Genomic DNA, 23282 nt, shown 5'->3' on the forward strand with positions numbered 1-23282 from the left:
CTGCCTCCAGCAGCAGAGCACCCCGACCGCCACCCTGAAGTAGTGGGGAGGAATTACATCCAGGTTACCAAGGCCAGCACCTCGGCCTGGCTGGGGATGTTGGCAGTAGGCCGTAGGCCGCCAGCAAGAGGCCACACCTGGAGCAGCGCAGCTCCCGCAAACACCATGCTGAGGAGGAGGAGGAATCTGGATTTGCTCCAGGTTTCTTCCAGTCTATGTGACCTTCTGACTCAGCAGAGGGAGAACATACCCAGTGAACCGGCAACATCCCTTAGGGGAGGAATGAGATTACACAGGGCGCCTGGCATTCCCGATTACAGGGAACCGGAACGGGCCTGCTGCAGTAGCCACAACAAGAGCGAGGGCAACGAGCGAGCGGCTAGTCCCCTCGCAGGGCTCCTCAAGGCTGGCCACACAGCAGCGCAGGGGGCAGAGGGGAAAGTCTGGGTGGCATGAAGGGGAGGGAGGAGAGACCCAGCCAGCAAACAGCCCCTCGCCCAGGCACCCACTCCTCCAGGGGCGGCCCTGCCCTACCTTTGCCCTTCTTGGCTCGCTCCTCCTGCTTCTTCCCCTTAGAGGGCGCCTCCCCCTCCACGGGGGGCGACCCATGGGGGGCACTGGAGCCGCTGCCCTTCTTCCTCCTCCTCTTGCCCCGAAGCCAGCTGAAAGCCCAGCGCAGGCCGGAGGAGCCGGACTTGGGCTTCTTCTTCCTCGGGGGCCCCTGCGCGGAAGGCACGTCCCCTTTCTCCTGCCCGCCGGCGGGGAGCCAGGTGTCCTCAGCCGCCGCAGGTGCCTCCTGCGAGCGCCTCCCGGACATCTCCGGGCAGGGGAGGGCGGGTTCACGGGGACAGCTCGGCTTGGCTACGCTCCGCCCGGGGGAGCCACCGCAGGACGCGAGCTCCCCATCCGGGGTGGGGGGAAGCGCCTCCCCTCCCCGTCTCCCGTGCGCCCCAGCCCCGCACTGCCTCTGGATTCCCGGCAGCCGGGCTCCCGCCTCTCCCCTGCCCAGGGCTCCGGGCCCCCCTCACCTGCCCCGGGACACCCCCGCGCCCCAGCCCAGGCTCCCCGTCCCCCCGGGACTGTTCTCCTGCTCCGGGTCCGCTCTGCGCCCGGCTGCACAAGGCGCCAAGGAAGCAGCCGGGGAAAGTTTCTCCCGGACTGGCGGGCGGGCGTGTGTGGGGCGGGCGGGGCCTGCCGAGCGCGCTGGGGTGTGGAGAGGCTCTGCCCCCGGCCCCTCACTCCGCCTCCCCGGCTGCCCGGCCCCGGGCTCCGCGAACGCTCCGCGGAGTGCGCTCCCCACCCCGCGCAGGGCGCACCGGAGAGGGGCCCGGGCTGAACTGCCCATCCCGGCCCGCTGCCAGGGAGCGCGGCGGCGGCAGGTAGGAGCCGGCGGCGGCGGCCTAGGGGGAACAGGTCGGTGGGACTGGCGGGGGTGGGCTAGAGGAGGGAGGGGGCTGACCCCAAGGGGAGGGGGTGTGGGGCTAGGAAGCTGAGCAGCCCCCGAGGAAGGGGAGGTGCGTGGGGCAGAGGAGGGCTGTATGGGGGGGGGCAGCAGGGGGCAGGTTAATGGGGGGTGGTGTTAATCTGGGGAGGGGCATCGTGCTTCCGAGCCAACCCCCCCACCCCTGCTCTGCGGAGCCCGGGAGCAGGCTGGGGAGAGAAAGGCCCCATTGTGACTGTCTGATTAGAAGGGAGCGGAGGGGCGAGGATTACACCAGCAGGATGCAGTGCCTGGCTCTGGGCAGGATGTAATCTCCTCCCCGCGCTTTCTCCCTTCCCCTCTGCCTCCCCACGCGCTTGCCCTGGTGTGTGTTTGGAGGCGGGGGGTGTCTGCATTGAGATGGGCCCGTTTGATTACGGGGTCATCTTTAAACGAAATACTCATCGCTTTTTATTTAACTTTTCCCTTCGCATTATTATTAAAATTGGCTCCTGAGCCCCATCACGTGGGAGCCTGGGGGCATTTCCAGCATCCCTTGTAAAAACCTCATCTCGCATTCTAGCTGTGGTGGGTTTGGTCAGTTCTTTTAAATCTAAAACCCCCAGCAGCCACCGCATTAAAATGGAAGTGAGTGTGGAGTCTGTTGGTTAGAGTTGGCACTCTGAGTTTACATCTGGAGGACTGGGAGTAAGGAGTCCTGGGTTCTACTACTGAGGTCTTGGACAGCAGTGTAGTCTAAGGGTTAAAGCAAGAGATTGGGCATTCCATCTAATCTGCTGCCAATCGGGGATATCGGAGCACTCCTGAATTCTTGTGTGATCATGGGCAAGTCTGTACCTCAGTTTCACTATCTGAAAGATGGTAAGTAAAAACATTTTAAGCTTCACAATTCACCTTACAGAGCTGTACAGGATCTTCAGAAGAGGTGCAAGTTATATACAATAACATAAAATCAGTGCAAGGGAAAGAGGAGGGAGAGATTACTTCCAATTTCATGACTGTTCTTTCCCCTTTTATTGCAGGCAGCCTGGTACCACACTGGTGCTTTGAACTGAAGTCCTGAAACTTGATGTATCCTGGAAGCAAAGCACAGTCTTATTGTTTCATGAATAATGACAAAGCTAATAAAGGGGACACTTCCTGAGCATAATTGGGGAACTGATAGCCTGGATGTGAGCAGGGTCATTAACCCTCTGTTGGTCATTCATTCCCAGTAAATGCCTTGTGTCAAGCTCCTGGTTGTTGTATATGTCTCAATTGGAAAATAAACAGATATTGGGTCTTTAATTGTTTGATGCAGTTTTATTAGTCTGTATTTATAAAACAAGTAAGAAAAGTTCCGCCTCTCAGGTGCAAAAAGCCCACACCTAGCAGAACAGAGTTTAGACTGGGAGTGGATGGGTCATTACACAAACTAAAAACTATTTCCCCATGCTACTTTTTCCTCTACTGTTACTCACACCTTCTTGTCAACTGTTTGAAATGGGCCATCTTGATTATCACTACAAAAGTTTTTTTTTCTCCTGCTGATAATAGCCCCACTTCATTGATTAGTCTCGTTAGAGTTGGTATGGCAACCCCTATTTTTTCATGGGGTGTGTGTGTGTGTTCGTTCGTTCCTACTGTATTTTCCACTGCATGCATCTGATGAAGTGGGTTTTAGCCCATGAAAGCGTATGCCCAAATAGATTTGTTAGTCTCTAAGGTGCCACAAGGACTCCTCGTTCTTTTTGCTGATACAGACTAACACGGCTACCACTCTGATATTTAAACTGTGTATGTCTCTGTCAGTATTATAAGTGGGTGGATCCAAAGCTGGTGTTCAGATACTGTGGTGATGAGAGCCCTATAAATATTTACGGGAGATAGTGTTTAATCCCAGACAAATTTACAACTCTCATGCATCCACCTATGCATGAGAAACACAAACATTCCCAGACAGACAAAACATTTAGGGGAAGGGGAATGTCAAAGCAGGCTGCCAAAATAGCTGCAGTATGAGTGTTGTGTATGCGAGCCAGGAGGATTGCTTGAATCATCCTCTGCTCTCAAGATTCCATTCATCTCCTAATGATGCATCCTAAAGCCACTGAAGGAGCTGTTATGCATCTTGTCAGAGCTATTAGTTGGCAGATCTTTGACATGATACACTGTAATGGCTAGCCATACATCCTGTCAGCCTGCAGCTTGCAATATTATTGTGTTAAAACAAAGGGGTGGGCTGCAAACCTTGCAAGAAAGCAGAAGCTAATTTTCATTGCATCCGAAGAAGTGGTCTGTAGCCCACGAAAGCTTATGCTCAAATAAATTTGTTAGTCTCTAAGGTGCCACAAGTCCTCCGGTTCTTTTTGTGGATACAGACTAACACGGCTGCTACTCTGAAACCTAATTTTCTGTGTTACAATGCTATGTGACAAACAAGTTATCCATGTTTAAGTTATTGTGCAGATGTATTTTCAAACTGTGTAGGCTGCCTGATTGCTCTTTAAAATGCAATCTTTCTTAGAGGCTCAAAATGGTCTGCCTAAATACTGATGACTTTTGCCAACTTCTAGAAATGGCTAGAAGGATTTTAAACCTCACCCTCTGGAAACTAGCACCTGTCTCCTAGCGCGTGTTTGTCGAGCCCTGCAAATCTGTAGATATCTGCGGACCGTTCTTGCACGTTGCTGATCGGATGCGGACACAAATTTTCTATCCACATATCTGTTTACTGTATCTACTTCATTCACATGGTCAGTTCTTAGGGTGTGTATTCTGTGATTTGTACAATGCTGAGTGTCTTGCTGCTGCTTAACAAATAAACAAAAAGGCTTCTGGACTGGAAATGTGAATACTGACTGTGTATCCTGGATTTCCTCATGAGCAGGGCTCTGATTCGCAAACTTCAATTTTCTTCCACCCACACTGTCCCTCCTCTTAAACTTCTTCACATCTTTACTTAGATCTAAACTATGACTGAAGTAAACTATATTTTCTGATTGCTGCTAGTTTTGGCCTTTTCCTTGGCTTGCCTGTTTACTCCATGGCATGTTTAATGTTATCTAGGGGCTACGGTGTCTTTACCCTCACCCTTCAGTAAGGTCTAACACTGCACCTATCCCCTTTCATCTCTCCTTCCCTTACACCAAAAGGTCTGTGGCCTAGTTACTGACCCCTGCAACACTTGCAATTTGTTCCACCTTAACTACTGTGGTATGAGAGGAAACCTCATCACTATACCCAGAGGACTGCAAGGCTGGCTCCGCAAGGATGGATTTCCTGGCCAACCTGGCCCCTCCAAGAGCAGCCCAGTCCCAAAGGAAACAATGATTCTATGTGAAATTCACATCTGAGAGAAGCAGCTGTGAGGGACTCTACCCCCAAAGCTTTTGCTGCGGGCCCGTGGGAACAAGCCCCACCAACCGCACCTTGCACAGATCTGGGGTGTACAAGCAGAACAAACGTGGTGTTTGTCATGAAACGTGCATGTGACCAATTTAAAAATAACTGGACTTTGCAGGGGAAAAGCTAATCCCTAATTAGGGCTTTTTTTTTTTTAAATACTTTCTGCTGCCGGCTCAAACTGCTAATGACTCATGAGCCTTCCAAAAAGTGATTGTATTTTTCACATCTTTCCCCTCCTCGAGTGGCAACTGAACCAGTTTGAAAATATCTTTGCACTCAGTTATGGGGCGTTGTCCAAATAATTATGAAGAGAGAGGCAATAGAATAACAATTAGCCTGCAGGGAAATCTATTCCATTAGATGTGCTAGGGAGGGAAATGAGGGATGAAAACACCCTTTTTCGGATGATTTCTAGAGGGTGACAAAAATGCCCATGTAGTAACTGCAGCCATTACATCAGTCTTATTTTATAGTTATGGCCTGAATCCCATATTATAATAACTGTACCCAGCCCTGTGATTAGTGCTGCTCATTGCTGAGCAAGAGACCAAGTGCTGTAAAGGTGTATTCATTTTGTTCAGGCCTTTTCACAAGGGTCAGCTTGGCTCTCCCCCCTGCTAGTCTATTGTTAATGTCCTAATCAACATTCTCCGTTTATAGTCATGGCACTGGGTAGAGGAGTGAACTATAGGTACTGCTGACCTTCTACTGCTGGAGTAGTCAGCACAACACTACAAGAGGACGGGGGGGGGGGGAACTGCAGTTCTTACCCCAAAAGCCCTGCCCTGCAGAGTCCCATGAGGATTATCCTGCCTAGTCATTTGCAGTATTTACAAGCAGCGGCTGGAGTGGTGGTGTGATGCTGTGGGTTCCACTGCCAGCAATGCACTCATGATACCCAGCTGTGTAATTCATTTTCTGCAGACACAGCCAAGACCATTGCAAGGGTGTCAGAGTGCCTACAGGAGATCAGTGTCTGGATAAAAAGCCGCTGGCTCAAACTCAACCCAAGCAAGACCAAAGTGATGCCGGGTTGGGAGGGGAAAATGTTTCCTGGCACGAGTTAGGACACTGGCCTCCCCTCCCACTAAAGGCATCTGCCCCTTATTTATTACAGCGGTGCAAAGCCTTGAAGTCCTGCTGGACTCATTACTAACCCTGGTTGACCAGGCAGTGGGAACAGCTTCTTCCAGTAGGAGCTTGCTAGAGGATATTGCCCTTCCTCTCAGAGCAGGATCTGGCCCTCTCAATGATCCATGCATTCATTACCCCAACTGGATTTCTGTAACTGACTCTATCTGGGGCTGAAAGTATAAGCAATGCATAGGCTCCAGTTTGTGCAGAATACAGCAGCCCAACCCCTCAGTGAGACCAGCCCCTGACAGCACATCACCCCTGTGCACCAATCCCTCCTCCTGGCTCCCAATCAATTCTGCTGACAGTTCAAGGCGATGAGTCTGATTTCCGAAACCGTCAGTGGGTCAAAACCCAGCTACATCAATGACCAAATCTCCATCCAAGACCAAAGTGCTTCATCTGGGACAAAGCAGCTGACAAAACCCAGGACAAGGAGTGTGAGGGGAAAAGCTAAAGCATTCTCGTCTCTGGGGGCTTGACCATGGATTGAGCTATTGGATGACATCAGAACATATTGCAGGATCCTCCTCTGTGACAGAGGTTTCTCACAACAGCAAGTTTTCTTTCTTATTAAAACTCCAGACACACCCAAACCAACTGTGCATAATCTTGGGACAGGCAAAGAGCAGAATCCTCTGAAGTTGACTATAGTCATTGCAGTGCAGATCCAAAAGACTTATACAGCATTTAAGAAGCTTCAGTGATGGGGGGGGGGGCGCACAATAGAAAACCTTAAGACAGATGAAGTTCAGATGCTTTTTGATGGGTTTTGTTCCCTCATTGCCTCTAACACTCCTTTCCCCCATTATATTACCTATTTTAGGTACTGCTATGGCCCTCATTATCCCAGTGTCTGAGCCCCATCTAATGGGTTTATCTTCACAAGACCCACAGAATTATTATCCCCATTTTACAGATGAGGAACCAGAGAGACTGAGTGATCTGCCCAAGGTTATATAGAGTAAGGTGGAATAAACACTGAAGCTGGGACTCAACTCCCAGGCTAGATCCCCAACCACTGGACCCTATTTCCTTTCCTATCATAGAGCCAGTGCCCCAAAATTAACGCTGATCTTGCCTGCCAATCACTAATCTCATGGCCACAGAGATTAAGGTTGAGAGGAGATATTTGCTGAGTAAGAATTTCCATGAAACATTTGGCCAAAGAGAGGTTTCATTTCTGGCTTGTACTTTGAGACTTATGGTCAATTTTTAAACAGAGAACGTTGCTCTCTGACGTGTTGGCTGATCTGAGATGTTACGTCAGGAATAAGAGGCAGGTCTGGTCGTTGCAAAAGCTTGAATGCTCCTGTTATTTCCTCCCTCTGGTAAGAATAATCTTTAAATCAGGTAGAGCTTTGCTAGTGAAGAGACAAAAATGAAATGGCAGCAACAGGAATGGGAACAATGGGGCAGAATTTTAATGTCTTCACTTTGTACGTGCAGCTGAATTTCATACTGATCTGACAGCTCTGGAGCCTCGAGGGGCGAGATTTTTGAAGGCATGTAGGTATCTAAAGATGCAGATGGACATCTGCAGGGATTTTAAAATGCACCTCGGTGCCTAATTCCCATTAGTTTGCCCAACCTGCTCAGGTGCTTTTGTAATTCTCAGTAGCTGCCTATCTGCATCTTCAGGCACTTAGGTACCTTTAAAAATTTGGCCCAAGGCCTCTATCAACAGAACATGCATAGCACACACAGAGATAACGCAGGCTCCCTTCACTTCCCAAACATTATTCACTCAGTGTACTTAGCCTGTGGGGCTTATGCAGTCCTGCCCCTGGCCTCACTTCTGAGGCTCCCAACAGGGGGAGCCAACTGCAGTGGAACAGTTCTGCGCCCCCCCCCAATTTTATTTTTCCGATTAATGCAAAAATAGGAGGCTAAACCAGTGTCCAGGGTGGGGAGTGTGTGCCCTTGAGCCTCAGGTCCAGCTGAGCTGTGCTTGGCCAGGATGGGGGTGCAAAAGTGACTATGTCACCTTATACCCTTTCTCTGAGGCTGGGGGCCAGTTCATCCCCCAGTACGAGTTAGAGCAGCCTCAGGGCAGCTCTAACTTATGCCAGCTGGTAATGGCCCCCAATGGGCTGTTAGATCATATGGGGATCACCAGAGAGCAGCAGTGCTCTGACCACTCCCCTCACTGTCCCCTGTCCCCACATTAGCTGGGCAACTATGGATTTCTCCAGTGCGGCAAAAAGAGGCCACAGCATGAGCCAGATCTGGCCTTGTAGTCCCTCTCCTCCATCTGTCTAGATGCTCCCCCTTTATGTGCTTTTAGAAGAGCCCACCCTCAAATTAATCCCATTCAGATGCTGAACTCTGCCTCTGATTTCCTCCCTCATGTGGACACCGGAGAGGCCATCCTCCCTGGGCCAGCTGTCTCTCCTCTGTCTATCTCAGCCTCATGAATACTCAGTAACGCCTTCTTTGTAACCTGCCCTGAGGCTGCATTACAAGGTCCTTGTTCAGATCAGGAGGCACAGTTGGTCTTGCACTCTGACCTGGGCAGTCACACCTAACTAACCTGCTCAGGACACCTCAACTTTTCATCTCCTAGGTCAGAGCAAACACCTTGCAGCTGTAACTCACGGAGTCCCAGGAGTTGGAAAGAATCCACCCCAGGGTTCCTGCTCATTTTTACCTGTATTTCTCTCTTCCCCCAGCTGTGTGTGGAAAGTGTAACTTGATCTGTGCCTGCTCAGACAGGCGCTGGCTCTGGGCTCCTTCACAGCTGGGTGTGCCGGCTGGAACAAAACTGACATGGCCACTTCCAGGGCCTGAGAGGTGTTTCCGACACTTCTGTGCCTGCTTTGAGAACAAGCTTTTTGCCGAAAGGAATCTGGCAGTGATGGGAGCAGTCCAGTCTGTGCATCCGCTCCAATACAGTGGCCCCAAGAGATGGAAAAACCTAGCCAAGAGCCTTTTGGACAAGCACTCAGGCACCGCAGTGGCCATATTAGCTCATCCCAGACTATCCACGAATCATTGCAACTGTTTGGGAGGGAAAATCTCTAATGGTTAGAGCAAGGGGGCCTGGGTGTCGGATCCCTGGATTCTATTCTCAATTCTGTCCCTGATTTGGACAAGCCACTTACTCGCTCCATGCCTCAGTTTACCCATTTGTTAAATGGAAACAATAATACTTCACAGGAGCATGGAGGTTAAATAATTCATGCTAATCAATTAATCAGTATAATTTATTAGGGCCAAATACTCCATTTTCAGTCGGTCACAGATTATTTATTAAGTGTACTGCATTAGTGCCTGGGAGCCTCACTCATAGACCAGAACCCCATTGTGCTAGGTGCGGTACAGACACAAAACAAAAAGACGGACCCTCCCCGAAAGAACTGACAATCTAAGCCCAGAGGAGTCAAGAGGTAGGCCGGGAGCCAAATCTAGACCGCCAGATGCTTTTGAACAGATCGCAAAATCTTTTTATTTATTATCATCTTTACTGTTATTATTTTTGTATTATTTTCTGGGAGTCTGGAACTTGACTATATTCCTTGACCAAGAAACTTGGACCTTGACAAAAAAGAATTGATTACCCCTGACTAAGCAATCACAGATGTGTCAGCTTAGTGCTACAGAACCACTGTCACTTGGGACAAGCTTTACAAACTGCGGTGACGATTCTCCGTGCTGCAAGGCATCGAGACGCTAACGGGGGCAGGAATGGAATACTCCCAGTGAAAGGGACTCCACACTGCAGTAGGGCCAAACTAGTATGGGGTTGGGGAGTGGGGACAGGGAGGGGGAATGCTTAGACCACTGCTGCTCTCTGGTGAGCCCCATCTGATCTAACAGCCCTTTGTGAGTCATTAACAGCTGGCACAAATTGGAGCTGCCCCAAGGCTATTCTAACTTCTGATCTGAATGGGTTTTTCCCAAACATTCCAAAATCATGAGTCAGGCCCCCACCAAAATCATGTGATTAACTTCAAATTCAGGAGGGTTTTTGAGAGGAGGTAAATAATAAATTCTTTTCCTTTTGCCTTCTGGTGTTGGAGCCTTTAAGCCACACTTGGGGTCACATTTTCAAGCTTTTCTCTGCAACCACAGGAACTAGAAACTTACAGTTTATTTTGTAAATGGAGGCTGAGACTCATGTACTCACCTCACTCCAATAGCAGGGGCCTTAAGGCAAACATCAAATTGTGTGAGATTCATGGTGGCAACACTGCCACCAACATGGAACATCTGGAGCAGCTGTTTGCTGGCCCAACTCCCACCCCCAGGGGTGTCAGGAAGGGCGGGGGTAAGCGGACCGCACTGCGCTACAGCTATTCTCAACTTCCCAAGGCCCATGAGACCCGAAATACAGAGGAAGATGCATGGTCCCCAAGTGGCTCCACAACACAGGGATTGTAAAGGAGAGTTAAAGCCCCCTTTGCCTCACCCACCCCCACTTTCTATTCCTGTGCTCAGCTCAGAGACAGACTAAAGAAGAATCTTGGCTTCTCGTTCTTGTTTCAGTAAAGTTGTATGGGGTCTATGTGAGACATCAGCCCCTTGCGGCAGGGACAGTGTCTTTCACTGGGTTTTGTACAGCACCAGGCACGCTAGCCGAGATCCCTACGTAATCATCACGCTAAGCGCAGAACAGGTATTTTCATTACAATGCTCAAAAAGCAAGCACACTGTAACTCGTGATGAACATACAGGGAGGGGTTCGTCAGGAGTTTGGAATGATAGATAAAAGTTTGCAATTTAGAAAGATGTTTTAGAAAAGAACATTTGAAAAACATCCCATTCAATTGCCATGGGCATTGTCTGTGCTCCTTTGTAAAATAGGGATAATGACATGTCATGGCCCCTCTCTGGTAAGGTGTTTCGGGAGCTCTGGATGAGAAGCACCATATCAGGGCTAAATGTTACTTCCTTCCCCATCTCTAGTGATTGCACTAGGATGTAAGTGCGTAAACAGCAGCGTTTTCCTTTCTAATCAGACTGCTCCATTCAGTGATATGCAGGCCAGGGCTGCTGATGCCCCACTTTATAGCCGGGTAAGTGATTGTATTGTCACAGCTACTGAATAGCACCATGGCTGCATGAATCATTCAGGCCAAGGGAGCAGATTAGAGAGGACACAGCTTCTGTTTACACACAAGTAGCTTGTACTTCAGTAAAGCGGGAGCAGGAAACACAGAAAAGTACATGACATTTTAGTAGGGCTGTCTGTCCGTCTAAGGCAGTGGTTTTCAACCCTTTTTCATTTGCAGATCTCTTTGGAAATCTCAGATACAGTCTGCAGACCCCAGGTTGAAAACCACTATTCTATGGTAATGATATCCTTTCACAGACCCCCTTAAACATAGTCTGTGGACCCTCAGGGGTCTGCAGACCACAGGTTGAAAACCACTGGTCTAAGGCATTTCCTGTGTGCCCATCACTATAGTATCTAGATGCTATAGGATCTGATGGGCATGGGATTTGATAACACACTATTGTTGACATAGCAAATGTTTACACTTTGTAACGTTTGCTGCAGCCTAATAGTGAGGGTTTGAATTAGGTTAAGGTGCAGCTCCCAAACGAGGGACGAAGCAGCAGGGCTGCCTAGCACCTGCCCCCAGCTTGCTGTCGTTCAGCCTACGTGGACATCTGCGCAGCCTGGCCCCAATCCAGGAACACATGCCTATTCAGGATAGCACCTAAGCATGTGACTAAGCCCCAGTGTCTTCAATGGAACTTAACTGCATGCTTAAAGTTAAGAAAGCCATTAAGTGCCTTCCTGAATCAGGACTGGGGGAGTGTTGATCAGGCAGCACTTTGTTTCAGCCGGGACCTGGTCAGCCATTGGGACATGGCTTATGCAAATGACCTTCCCATGAGCCCTTGGAAGGAACTGTGAGCTTGTCTGAAACTCCTGCAAACCACAAGTTGCAATACAAAAGACAGGCAGCTGCCGTGATAAGGAGGGCTCAGAACGCTTTGGGAAATGTGTCTGTGAATATTAATACTGAATGGCAATTAGGAGGACATTGTCAAAAGACAGCTCATAATTTTAGAATCAATGCATTGTTGTTACAAACTTCCCCTCATCAGCATGACCCTGAAAGCTCTTTGCTAGCTCCATCCATGCACACGTCTCATGAGCACAGTGGGTTGTCAATAATGTGGAGTTATCATCAAGGGCTGGGCTCTGTCTTCAGCGGTTTGTTCATGTAGGGTTGCTCATGCGTGCTGAGCTGCACGCACACACGTGTTTATTAGTGTAGGGGTGTATGAGATTGCTGGGCTACACACACACACGCTCACATTTATTATTGTAGGGCTGATCTTGGGGTTGTAGTACCAGAGATTGCATTGAGGTTTTGGCTGCTTTAGACAAAAGAGAACCGACAAATGTTTTGCAAAAGGATCTGAACATGACACAGACTCTTCAGGGAGAAATAAAGGGAAAAAAAACATCCTTTTGATTTTGGACCTACCAGCTTTAATGTCATCCACTGAATAGAAGTTCAACTCGTGTATGTGGCCGTAGCTGATTTTTGGACATCCCAGCTTTGAAGCAAAACTGTAAGAATTAAAACAGGAGGTAAGTTTCTCTCCCACGTGTTTGGGGGTCAAACATTGCCAATTCCCAGCCTCCTGCCGCCTCTTCTTTCTGCAGGACTGGGAGCATCCTCACAATGCAGCTTGGCTTTCACTGTTTGGTGCCTGAACCTGCTTCTGAGAAGTGTGTGGAGCCATCAGGACAAGGAAGCAGTGGGAAGTCGGAGTATCAGTGCCACCAACATGAGCAAAGGGATTGTCTGGAGGATACTTCGTGGTACAAGGGAAAGGAACGGGGCTTGCTCTGCCCAGCCTCAGCATGAGCAGACCCCCACCCAGAAGACACAGGAGTTCTGTGGTGTAGCCACGATGGCTATTATCATTATTTGTATAACACTAGCTCTGAGAGGCCCCCAGGTGATATCAGTGTCCCATTGTGTTCGCTGCTGTGTAGACAGGAGGGAGAGAGAGTCTATACATCAAAGAGCTTAGGGCATAAACAGACAAAGGATGGGAGAAGAGACTTGCCACAGGGTTATCCAGCAGTCTCCTAAGTCCCAACCCGCTGTCCTACCCATTGGACCGTGCTGCCGCTCTAGCACTAGTAGGGGGTCAGCCTCTCCCTGCTGCAGCTTTTTTGCTTTTCTTGGAGAAAACCCGGCTCCAACCCTTCACGCCAGATTTCGCTCCTGAGCTAGAACAGGCTAGAGGAGCTGCAAAGTGAGGTCCCACCTAGCCCTAGCCCCAGTGCTCTAGGGTTCCCCCCTGGAGTCTTCTCATAGCTCGCTCTCTGCCTCAGCCACTAGCTTGGAAAGAGCTTCCCAGTCCAGCCACATGGGTGGCTGAGAACAGCTCGCTGCAGGTGGGGGTGGGGGGTGATTTGGCTGAAGGAAGGCTGGGCAAATGCAGCAATAGGAAATTTTATTTAGTCCTCCAAGGAGGGAGGAGGCTGACTCTGTCCCTCTCAACCCCAGATCCCCCTGTTTTACTCTGGGAAGGGGCGGATGCTGTGATTCTCACACACACACACCCCCGAGCCCTCCTGTCTCACCCAGGCAGGGGGCTGTCTCTGCCCCTGTAAACCCCAGAGCCCCCTTTATCCTCCTCTGAAGCTCTCCCCCAACCCTAACCTTGACCCCCCACTCTCCCATGGGGCTGTCTTTGCACTTGGCAACTGCTGTCATGAGAAAGCCCCTTTCTGCATCTCCCTTCCCTTTAAGCCAGTAGGGCCGACAGAAAGGGCCTAGGCCACTGGGAGAAGCTAAAAAGCGCCAGCGATTGTAACCTCCCTGTGGGCCCCAGCTCCGGGCGCCTCGTTCCCCACAGTCACTCTATTGTCTGCACACAGACAAGTTCCAAGCTCCTTCAGGAACATGGGAAATAGTGGGTGGTTTGCAGCATTGGCCTCTTCCCTTTCATCTTTCACCCCCCACCACCAGGGCCAGATGAATTTTTAGTCTATTTTCTCCTCTTCTCCTTCCTCCTCCTCCTCCCCGTCTCGCTAGCTTTCTCCTGGTGTCTCCATCCGCTCGGTCTCTCAGTCCAGGGGCCTGCCTGAGAGCTCTTGATCTCATTCCCACATCGCACAAACAGCACTGGATGTTTTGAACAGGGTTGCAAGTCTCTTTAGTGAAGGGTTGAATGCCAGACCCCCAGGACAGGAGAGGAAGCCTCCTGCAGACCAGCTACAAACAACTCGCCCAGCCAGTGGCAACAGGACTCCTCTGGATTTTTGGCATAATTCAGAACAGCTGCTGGAAATGAATTCCATGATTAAATGTGGAGAGCGAGCTCCTCTGGGAGGGTGGCAGCTCCACTGGAGCAGCACCACAGTGCGGGAGCCAGAGCGTGGTCCCTTAATATCCACATCAGGCTACATGGCCACAGGGGTGTGGAGATGCCCATGAATGAACATGGACACAACTGTCCTCCCAGCCTGCTACAGAGGATGCAGACCCAAGGTCCATTGGTGCAGCCCTCACCACAATTAATCCTATTTACCCCTTTCTGTTGGAGGATCCCAAAGTCTTTTACTGGCATTACTGATTTAATCCCAAACAACCCCTCCAGTGAAGGGGTCAAGCATCACCCTTATTCACAGATGGGGAAACTGAGACACCGAGCCAGGAAATGACTTGCCCAGGGTCATGCAGTGAGTGAGGGGCAGAGCTGGGAACAGAACCCCTGTTCCCGCTTCCCAAGCCGAGGCTGTAACCACAAGGCCCACTCCTCACAAAGGAGTCCTGGGGTGAAGGAACAGGGGAGCTGCGCAGCCTTCTCACTGTAGGACAAGGCATTCCCCTCAACCCTGGGCTGAACTGACTGAGGAGCGTGGAAACAACACACTCCCTTGTCTCCTAGAACATAACCACTGCCCTGCTCAATGAATTAACCTCAGTTGGTTCCAAGCCTCCTGGGAAAGGGTTTGCTCTGCTCAGAGGTTCCCAAATACCTTCCTATCTTAGTCTGGTTAGCCCGACCCAGCCCCTTTCTAGAGAAATCAGGGAGGGCCTGCAGCTCCTGTGATTACCTCCCATCATCCCAACACTGCATTTACATTCCCTTCCTGCAAATCGCATGAAATTACAGCAAATCAACAACACGATTATGCCCATCGCATGCAACCGAACGCACAGAGGGATGGGATGACACCCATGAGATATGGATGAGTCTGTGACACGAAGCAACAAATCCAGGCAAGGTGATGCTTCAGACAAACCCTCCACCCCCAGCAAGGGCCCCCCCGAGGGTTCACTTTGGTGCATTAGGCAAGGAGCCAGTGCGCTGCCTCCTCACGGCACAGCCTTAATATATTGGACCCAATTCATCCCTGATGTAACAATGAAGGCAATGGAATTACACCAGGAATCAACATGGCCCATATTGCTTTGTACAGGGCTTGCCTGGGGGGTTGGGTTAAAGAGTTGAATAATTAACTAGTTATAGTACGGACAAGTTATACGTGTGCAAACTGCCTTCTTTCTAATCGTATCTATCGGTCTGTGTTCGTTCAGAGCGCACCCATCAGGGCCGTAACTCAGCATCAACGGGTACTTACATGTTGGAACATGTGCAAAAGGTGAATTTCAAGATTCATGCACACCACAGGCTCACACAAGGTTGGCCACACCCTCTCACTAGAATCCCTGGGGAAGGGGTGATGGGAGTGGGGAACAAAACCTACTGATTTTCTAAAATAGAGACTTTTACAAAACTCTCCTGAACCCTCGGACTTTCCTCTCCTGCAGATCAGTGAGAGGAAGTGTAGCCTCTAGCAGAGTCCACAGCTGAGATAGGTGAGATACTGAGAGCCATGGGCAGAGGGTTTCGCAGGCCAGGGGAGGCTGAGCCTCCCCAAACAGCCCTGCGGGTCCCCTCCCACACTCTGCCCCAAGGCCACTTCCTGCCTCCTGGGGCACTCTTCCCCTGGGGCTGCGGCTGGGGGTGGTGGCTGGAGCCATGCCACTCACCTGACCGATGCTCCAGGGCTGGGGTGGAGGGACTGGTGGCAGGGCGGGGGGGACGGACTCTGGGCTCCAGTGGGGGATGGGGGTGGGAGGGGTGGGGTCTCAGGCAGAAGGGGCAGGGACGCTAGCCTCCCTGAGCTGGTGGTTCACACGCTGCCCATGCTGAGAGCTGTAGCAATCACAAGAGTTTGTTTTAAACACAGGAGGTAATCTCTGGGCCAACCAGCAGAAGGCAACATTGGTACAGGGGTAAGAGTCACAGATCACACAGGCTAATCTCTGCAAATCAGGATGATGCAGGCAACAGGAGAGAGGGTCATATATGGGGATGGGAATGGGTCTGTAACAACAGGGGAGAGAAGGCGGGTACCAGACAAGAGTCTGGAACAGAGCAGTGAGCAGCTAAAGGCTTTGCTGGGACTGTTCCATTCCTCTTTGCTTCCTCGCCAGCAGAGCGGATGTTGCGATATTGCATTGCACCGGGAGAGCAAAGTCACTCTCACGCCAAGAGAAATACACACAGAATGAGAACAAAGGAGCAAATGAGGGCCACACCCTGGAATTAAGAACAAGGGCTGCACTATTTGAGTCACATCACTCATCTACTCCCCCAGGAGATCTTGGGAGACCTCGGGTATCAGTGCAGGAAAAGAGGCGGCCACACACACAGCCAGAGCTTGGGAAACGCCCAGATGCACACACACAGTCAGAGACGCACAAACAGTCATGGAAACACCGGCTGAGTGTCATGGAAACACACACACACAGAGGCAGGGAGACACAGAGGGTCACAGAGAAGCAAGAAAGATACAGTCAGGGAGACACACATACTCGGTCAAGAAGATGCACAGAATCAGTCAGGAAAGCACACGGCGAACCAAGGAGACACACTGAACTAGAAGTAGGAAACAGACACTCACAAGTCAGGGAGGTGCACAGGGAAACACACAGAGATGGCCAAGGAGATCCAAAGCGACACACAAAGGGCGCACACAAAGCAAGGAGACACATAGACAGGGCCTCCCACCTACAGTGTCAATATCACATACACACAGAGTCAAGGAGACCCACAGTCAAGACACCCCATGCAGAGTCAGGGGTGCTTTCTCTCTCTCACATACACACACACACACACACACAGTAATGGAGAGCATGGGCTCACACATCCATACACACAAGTGTCCAGCACTGGAGCTGTCATGCACTCAGGCAGGCTGATACCAACTGCCAAGTTGTTATGCCCAGGGGAAGCCATTTAGCTGGCTGGTCTTTTCTCAGCATTGAGTCAGGATTAGCAAAAGGATCTTTTTCACCTCTCAGCGTCAGAGCAAACCTCAGCAAAGCGAGAGCTGCTGCGGAGGACAAAGTCCAGGGGTGCCCCGTTCCTGAAATCTCTCTCCACTAGCAGCCTGGTTCCCAAAACCTGCCCTGACAGCAGTTTAGCTTTACGTGATGTCCATGAGCACCCAGAGAAGCAGCTGCAGTGTGAGAATGATTGTAAGCTCCTTGGAGTAGTAATGTTCCCTTCTTACGTGTCACAAAGCACAAGGTGCACCACAAATACTGCACAGACTATGCAGAGCACTGGGGAGAGGATGGATCAGACCCCCAACATCCCTGTTCTCAGGTTGCCACAAGCCTTTCTGTAGTACCAGCTGCCTGGCTGACAATCATGGACAAGCCAGGAGCAGAAATGAGTTTCCTGCAAGCAAAGGACTCCACTCTGCTTCCCCAGCCTCCCCTCATCCCATAAGCACTGCTATGCAGTATCCCTTTAAAATTAAAACCACCCTGCCGAGGTGCTAGGATGTCCCAGGGTCAGGGGAAAGGCCTGTGTTTTCAGTTACTGTCTGAGGACATGTTCCGGTTGCTACAGACAGAAAATATTTGCAAGCGAAGGGCTCACACTCAGATGTGTCAGAGCTGCAGCGTCTGCCCCAGGTGGAAACTTCATTGAAGAGCCCCCAGGAGCACCTCATCCGTTTTCTTTTCTGCGCAGTAGGAGAGGACCCCCCCCCCCAGCCCTCTTTTTTTTGGTCTTTGTTGGATGCTTCCCATTCCTACCAACGGCCATAGTCTGCAGAGCCCACCACACTCTGCACCATTTCCTAGAAGGATCCTGCTGCTAGGATGGGAGCCACTGCCGGCACTCCAATAGCTAGAGCTCCTACACCATCCTCCTACAGTGCCTCCTGCTGGAAAATGATGGGACCAGTGTGGCACCAGTATTCAAATACCATCCTCTGACAGTGCCACCTGCTGGAAGAGGTCTTTATTGTAGCAGCTCTAAACCCATTCGGCATATTGAGTTACAGAGTGTCCAGCCCAATGGGAAATCCTGCAGAACACTATTCAGATATCAAGAGCTCATTGGGGAAGAAGAAGACCTGGTTAAAGGAGAGCTTCCCTGTAGAAGGAGGAGCAGACTGCCTCATTCCATCTCTAAAGGCCCAGGCCTGCACCCCCATCTCCCTTCTCACAGGTCAGGGCCATAAAGCACTAGTAGGGAACAGAATGAGGAGGTTATGATGGGGTTGAATGGGAAGGGAGGTGAAGGCCAGCTGATGGCAAATGGGAGCAGAGGTAGGAGCAGGCAATAATGAATGGCAAGGGAGGATGTGAGATCCTGAACGGAGGGGAGCAGGACTTTCATGACCACAAATAGGGAGTAGAAGTGGGGGGCTGGTGATCATGACAGGAAGGAAAGCCAGGCACTGGCAAATAGGAAGGGTCCAGATGATTGAGAATGAATCTCTTATAAAGCAGTTCCCATCCATTACATAAGAACAGCCGTACTGGGTCAGACCAATGGTTCATCTAGGCCAGTATCCTGTCTCTGTCAGTGGTTGGTGCCAGATGCTTCAGAGGGAGTGAACAGAATGGGCCAATTTATCCAGTGATCCATCCCCTGTCATCCAGGCCCAGCTTCCGGCAGTCAGATGTTACGGGGCAGTCAGAGCATGGGGTTACTTCCCTGACCATCTTGGCTAATAGCCATTGATGGTATCCTCCATGAGCTTATCTAGTTCTTTATTTAACCCAGTTATACATTGATCCCAACATGCTTGAAAAAGGAAGTCAGCATAATTACCCCCTTTTACAGATGAGGAAACTGAGGCACAGGGAAGGAAACTGACTTGCCCAGGTTTTCGCCACAGACCAAAGTCTGAGACTCCCTGCAATAACCAAATGGAGCATGAGGACGTCTATGCAGTCACTGCCAGTTTAGAGCTACAGTGATTTCCCCGGTTACAAGAGCCCCGCAGGGGCAGTGCCAGTCTGTGGCAAGAGAATTATGGCTCCCTGTTCCAGAATAAACTAGTCAACCCAGGCTGACGGTTTGGTGCCTCTGTATCCATCTGCTGCTTCTTTGCCAGGTGGCTGTGCTCTGCTAGACTCCTCCCCAGACTGCTCCCAGCTTCCCGCCGGGTCGGTGCCAGCATGCGCTCTCTCTGGCCTTGAAAGATTCCAAAGGAATAGCTATCACTTCCTCCTCCAACCGATCGCTCATCCAGCTGCCGGAAACCTTCATTCCTACCAGGCTGCCTTCTTCTGGATGAATTTTAGGACAGGTTTGAAAGCAAGTGCCGGGAAGGTAGAATTCCAGCTGCCATACCCACCCCAAAAGGAACAGGGAATGTTCAGCCTGCCCAGGTGGCAACACTTTGCCAGGTGTTTCTTAACTCTTGACCGTGATGTGCCCTGGATGGAGCCTGAAATGAACTGAAAATGCAAGAGCCGCCTGTGTAGGGAGGCTGATGTGACATGCCAGGCCAAGGAGTCAGGAGGGCAGAGCTTGTCTGTTATTCAAGAGTAGCAGAGCCCAAAGATCCATGCTGCTGTTAAAGGGAACCTGCTGTGCAGAGGAGACTGCTGCCTCTAGCTGCTTATTTGAACTGGCCGGTTATGCTCCTGCACTGCCTGCTTTCTAACAGTACCAGCCAACACACCAGCTTCCGCCCAGCAGTGCCAGGCAGGACATCTGGGCTGCAAGCTTCCTGGCAGTAGTGCCCTGTCAGTGCCAGGCAGGAAGATATGAAAAGCAAATATCCCAGAACAGTGCAAGCCCCATTCTTGCAGTGTCCACAAGCAGCAACAGGGACTGTCTTTTTGTTCTGTGTTTGTACAACACAGCGGGGTCCTAATCCATGACTAAGGCTCCAGAAGCGACCATAATACATAAAATAATAAATAACAATAAGGCTGAAAGTAATGTTTGGAAGCTGGTGAAATTGTAAGTTTCTCCTTCCTCTCCAGAGCCCCACCCCAGCTGTCTTCAAAGAGGAGAGTGTCTTTATCCTGATCTGCTTTCAGAAAGCTTTTCCCCTTTGGACCTGGCCAGGCCCTGCCAACAGCCACAGCCCATCCTCTCTGGGATATTTGCTTTGCCTATCGTATAAATCTTTCCCCAGCTTAACCCGTTCCTTGCTGTCTCACAGATTATGTTCAAGCTTTCTCTCTCCATTACTACTTCATCGGGGTTTAGGATGACACTTCAGTGGAGACAGATCAATCCTAATCAAGAGGGACAGAGCAGAGGCTGGGAATGTGTTCTCCCCACAGCCAGCACCTTTGACAATACTCCCTACATTAACTCCGGCAGGGAGAGGCTGAGTCTGAGGTAGCTAGAGCCCCCCACAGCCTGAATTCCTGCATAGATCTATATAGTGACAGCTGCCACAAAACGCTGGGGTGAGATTAGGTGGGGGCACCTTTGCTCTTGCAGCTTCTTGCTGCGAGAAGCTACACCATTTTGCAGAGTGACTCCTCCTGGGGGAGCTGGTAACCCCCTACAGCCAGAACTTTTGATGTAGAATAGGATCGGAAGCACGGTGACATCCCTTAAGCTCTATCTGCAGTAAAAGATGGACTGCGTTAACTACACTGGTAGAGGTAAAGTGGCAAACCCCACTTAGTGTGGATGCAGTTATACCGATCTAGCTTATTGCAATTCTGGAGGCAGAATAAGTTATACCAGCATAACTTTTATACCAGTATAACTGTGTCTACACTAGGGCTTTCACTGGTATAACTATATAGGTAAAAATCACCCCCCCCCAACTGACAAAGTTATACTGGCATAATTTTCCTCCCTTGGTATCCTGCTGTCAATTGATTTATCTTGTTAGACTGACCTCACACTTGGTAAAGCAATCCCCATCCTTTCATATATTTATACCTGCTCCTGTATTTTCCACTCCATGCATCTGATGAAGTGGGTTCTAGCTGACAAAAGATTATGCCCAAATAACTTTGTTAGTCTCTAAGGTGCCACAAGGACTCCTCATTGTTTCTGCTGATACAGACTAACACGGCTACCACTCTGAAACCTGGATCCTGATCGTCACACCTGCCACCCTGCTCCCATCCTCTCTCCCCTTCCAGCTAGGATGTGGGTGTCAATTTCTAAGTTGGAACTGTTGGTTTTCTGTGGCTAATCCTCCAGTTACACTAATTCTGTGGGCAAGAACCAATAGAAAGCAGAAGGTGGAGAGGTGAAAAAAAAAATCACCAAAGCAGGGTAATAATGCCAGCCCTTCCAGACTGCTGATCAGAGCTCTCCAGACAGCACCACTGCACAGAATTTGGATACCTCAGGCATGGGCTGCTGCAGCTCAACTGCTTGTTGTAATTTGGTTGTTTACAGACATCTGCTCTGATCAAATCTGAGCCAGATTCCCGCTCCTCCCCTCCCCCGCAGGACTGAGGAGATGCAACAAAGCCATTGTGTCACTGCAGGAGTCAGTGAAGAAGAAAGCTGGTGGGAGGAGAGTAGCTCTCTGATCCAAGCCATGGCTGCTGTAGGTAATCAAGCAGATGGGGCATTCTCTTCTAGTAATAATGCTGCATTGCACCTTGCATCCAAGCATACCAAAGCACTTGCAATTCAAACATCTCTGTGTTATATACAGGGAAACCGAGGCACAGAGAGCAGAAGTAACTCACCCAAAGGTCACACAGCAATTCAGTGGCTGAGCTGGATGGATTCTATGGCGATGAATACTGTAGAAACCCATAAGGTAGGTAGATAGAACCCAGTAGTCCTGATTTTAGAATATGCATTACACCACACTGCACCCCCCAAGAATCCCACTTAGTACCTAGCAGTGCCTGTTTGTCCGAGGGGTGGGAAGTAGGGAATCTAGTTCTACGGTTCCTTACTCCTGCAGATGGCCAGAGGGTGGGATAAGGCCCATTGGTTTGGAAAATCCCTGCCACAACTGCTAGGCACTTGGAATGTAACACAGTCAGGACTGAAAGGGAGTCCGGCTGATGTCTGGTAGCACTTAGGGATTTATGGCTGTTGAGCCCAGTGGTCTGGAACAGGTGGGAGCAGTACAGTGTGTGTCACTCAGCGGGAGCAGAGCTGCAGGGGAAACTGAAGTTAATTTATCAGTGATTAGCTCAAACCTATGTAATTTTTAACTGGAAAACAAGAAGGCTCAAGGGCCAGCACTGTCCCTCCCCCTTGGAACTCGGAGTAATATTTAAACCTGCCTCCTGTCCAGGCAAATCACAAATGTAACTTGCATTCATGGCGGCCTCTGGTGGCCAAAGAGATGAACTTAAACTTCTGCAGAACATCCCAGCACAGTAAATCAATTCACACCTGTCACCCTGCATCGCCATGACACACTACGTCAAGCGTTGCCAAGGCAGAAAGATCCACCTGTGGAGGAACCTTTTTGTTCAGGGACATAGAAGGGGAAAGCCCCACGGAGAAAGATGCAGGAGCCTGGACATCATGCAAAAGAGCCTTTTAGCAATCCTTCCCCTGGAGTGCTGCCTTCCGTGGAAATATACGCAGGCCTGGAGCAAAGATTCACATTTTCCCCACAGAATCAGATTCAAAATCCTAAGTGCTCATTTCCAGCCCAGCCCAGGAACTACTAGCAATGTGGATGAGGAGTCAGCGACAATCCACAGGCCCAGTATTGCCAGCCTCAAGAGATCAAAAATCATGAGTCACACCTCAAAAAACTCAATTTAAAAAAAAAATTATACTTTTTTCCCCAGTCTTTTGATTTTTGAATCCCCCCACCCCTGCACCTGGTGTCTGTGTGTGACAATCAGTGTTGCCAACACTACCAAATGTATTGGTTAAGATAATTTGGCCACTGCTACAAGAACTCTCTCCCCCATGTCTATCTATCCCCTGCCCAGCAATCAATCCTGTCCCCCAGACCCCACCCAGCAGATCAGCCCCTCCACCCCACTGTTTCGGGCCCTCCAGATTCATCTCTGCTCCTCCTGGATTCCTCACCCCACCCTCTGGCCTAGGAGGGTTGCAGTGGGGTGGGGCAGGTTTAGGGGCTTCTCACCTCCCTTTGCCCCTGTGCACT

General features: G+C 50.3%; 1 protein-coding gene and 1 long non-coding RNA gene across 2 annotated transcripts in view; both read right to left on the minus strand.

Annotated features, from left to right (window-relative positions):
• KIAA1522 (KIAA1522 ortholog) overlaps nucleotides 1-1018 on the minus strand; it is a 50804-nt gene extending 49786 nt beyond the window's left edge. The window contains exon 1 of the mRNA XM_039511482.1: nucleotides 535-1018. Coding sequence (XP_039367416.1) covers nucleotides 535-817 — 283 coding nt within the window. The 5' untranslated portion in view covers nucleotides 818-1018. The remainder of the gene's footprint in view (nucleotides 1-534) is intronic.
• A 1428-nt stretch (nucleotides 1019-2446) lies between these two features.
• Nucleotides 2447-23282, minus strand: part of LOC120389168 — a 29115-nt gene continuing 8279 nt past the window's right edge. Inside the window, exons 2-3 of the long non-coding RNA XR_005590790.1 lie at nucleotides 12409-12494; nucleotides 2447-2517 (exon numbers count right to left, since the gene is read on the minus strand). This is a non-coding gene — a long non-coding RNA (uncharacterized LOC120389168). The remainder of the gene's footprint in view (nucleotides 2518-12408; nucleotides 12495-23282) is intronic.

The sequence above is a fragment of the Mauremys reevesii genome, linkage group 23 (assembly GCF_016161935.1).
Source record: "Mauremys reevesii isolate NIE-2019 linkage group 23, ASM1616193v1, whole genome shotgun sequence".
NCBI lineage: Eukaryota > Metazoa > Chordata > Testudines > Geoemydidae > Mauremys > Mauremys reevesii.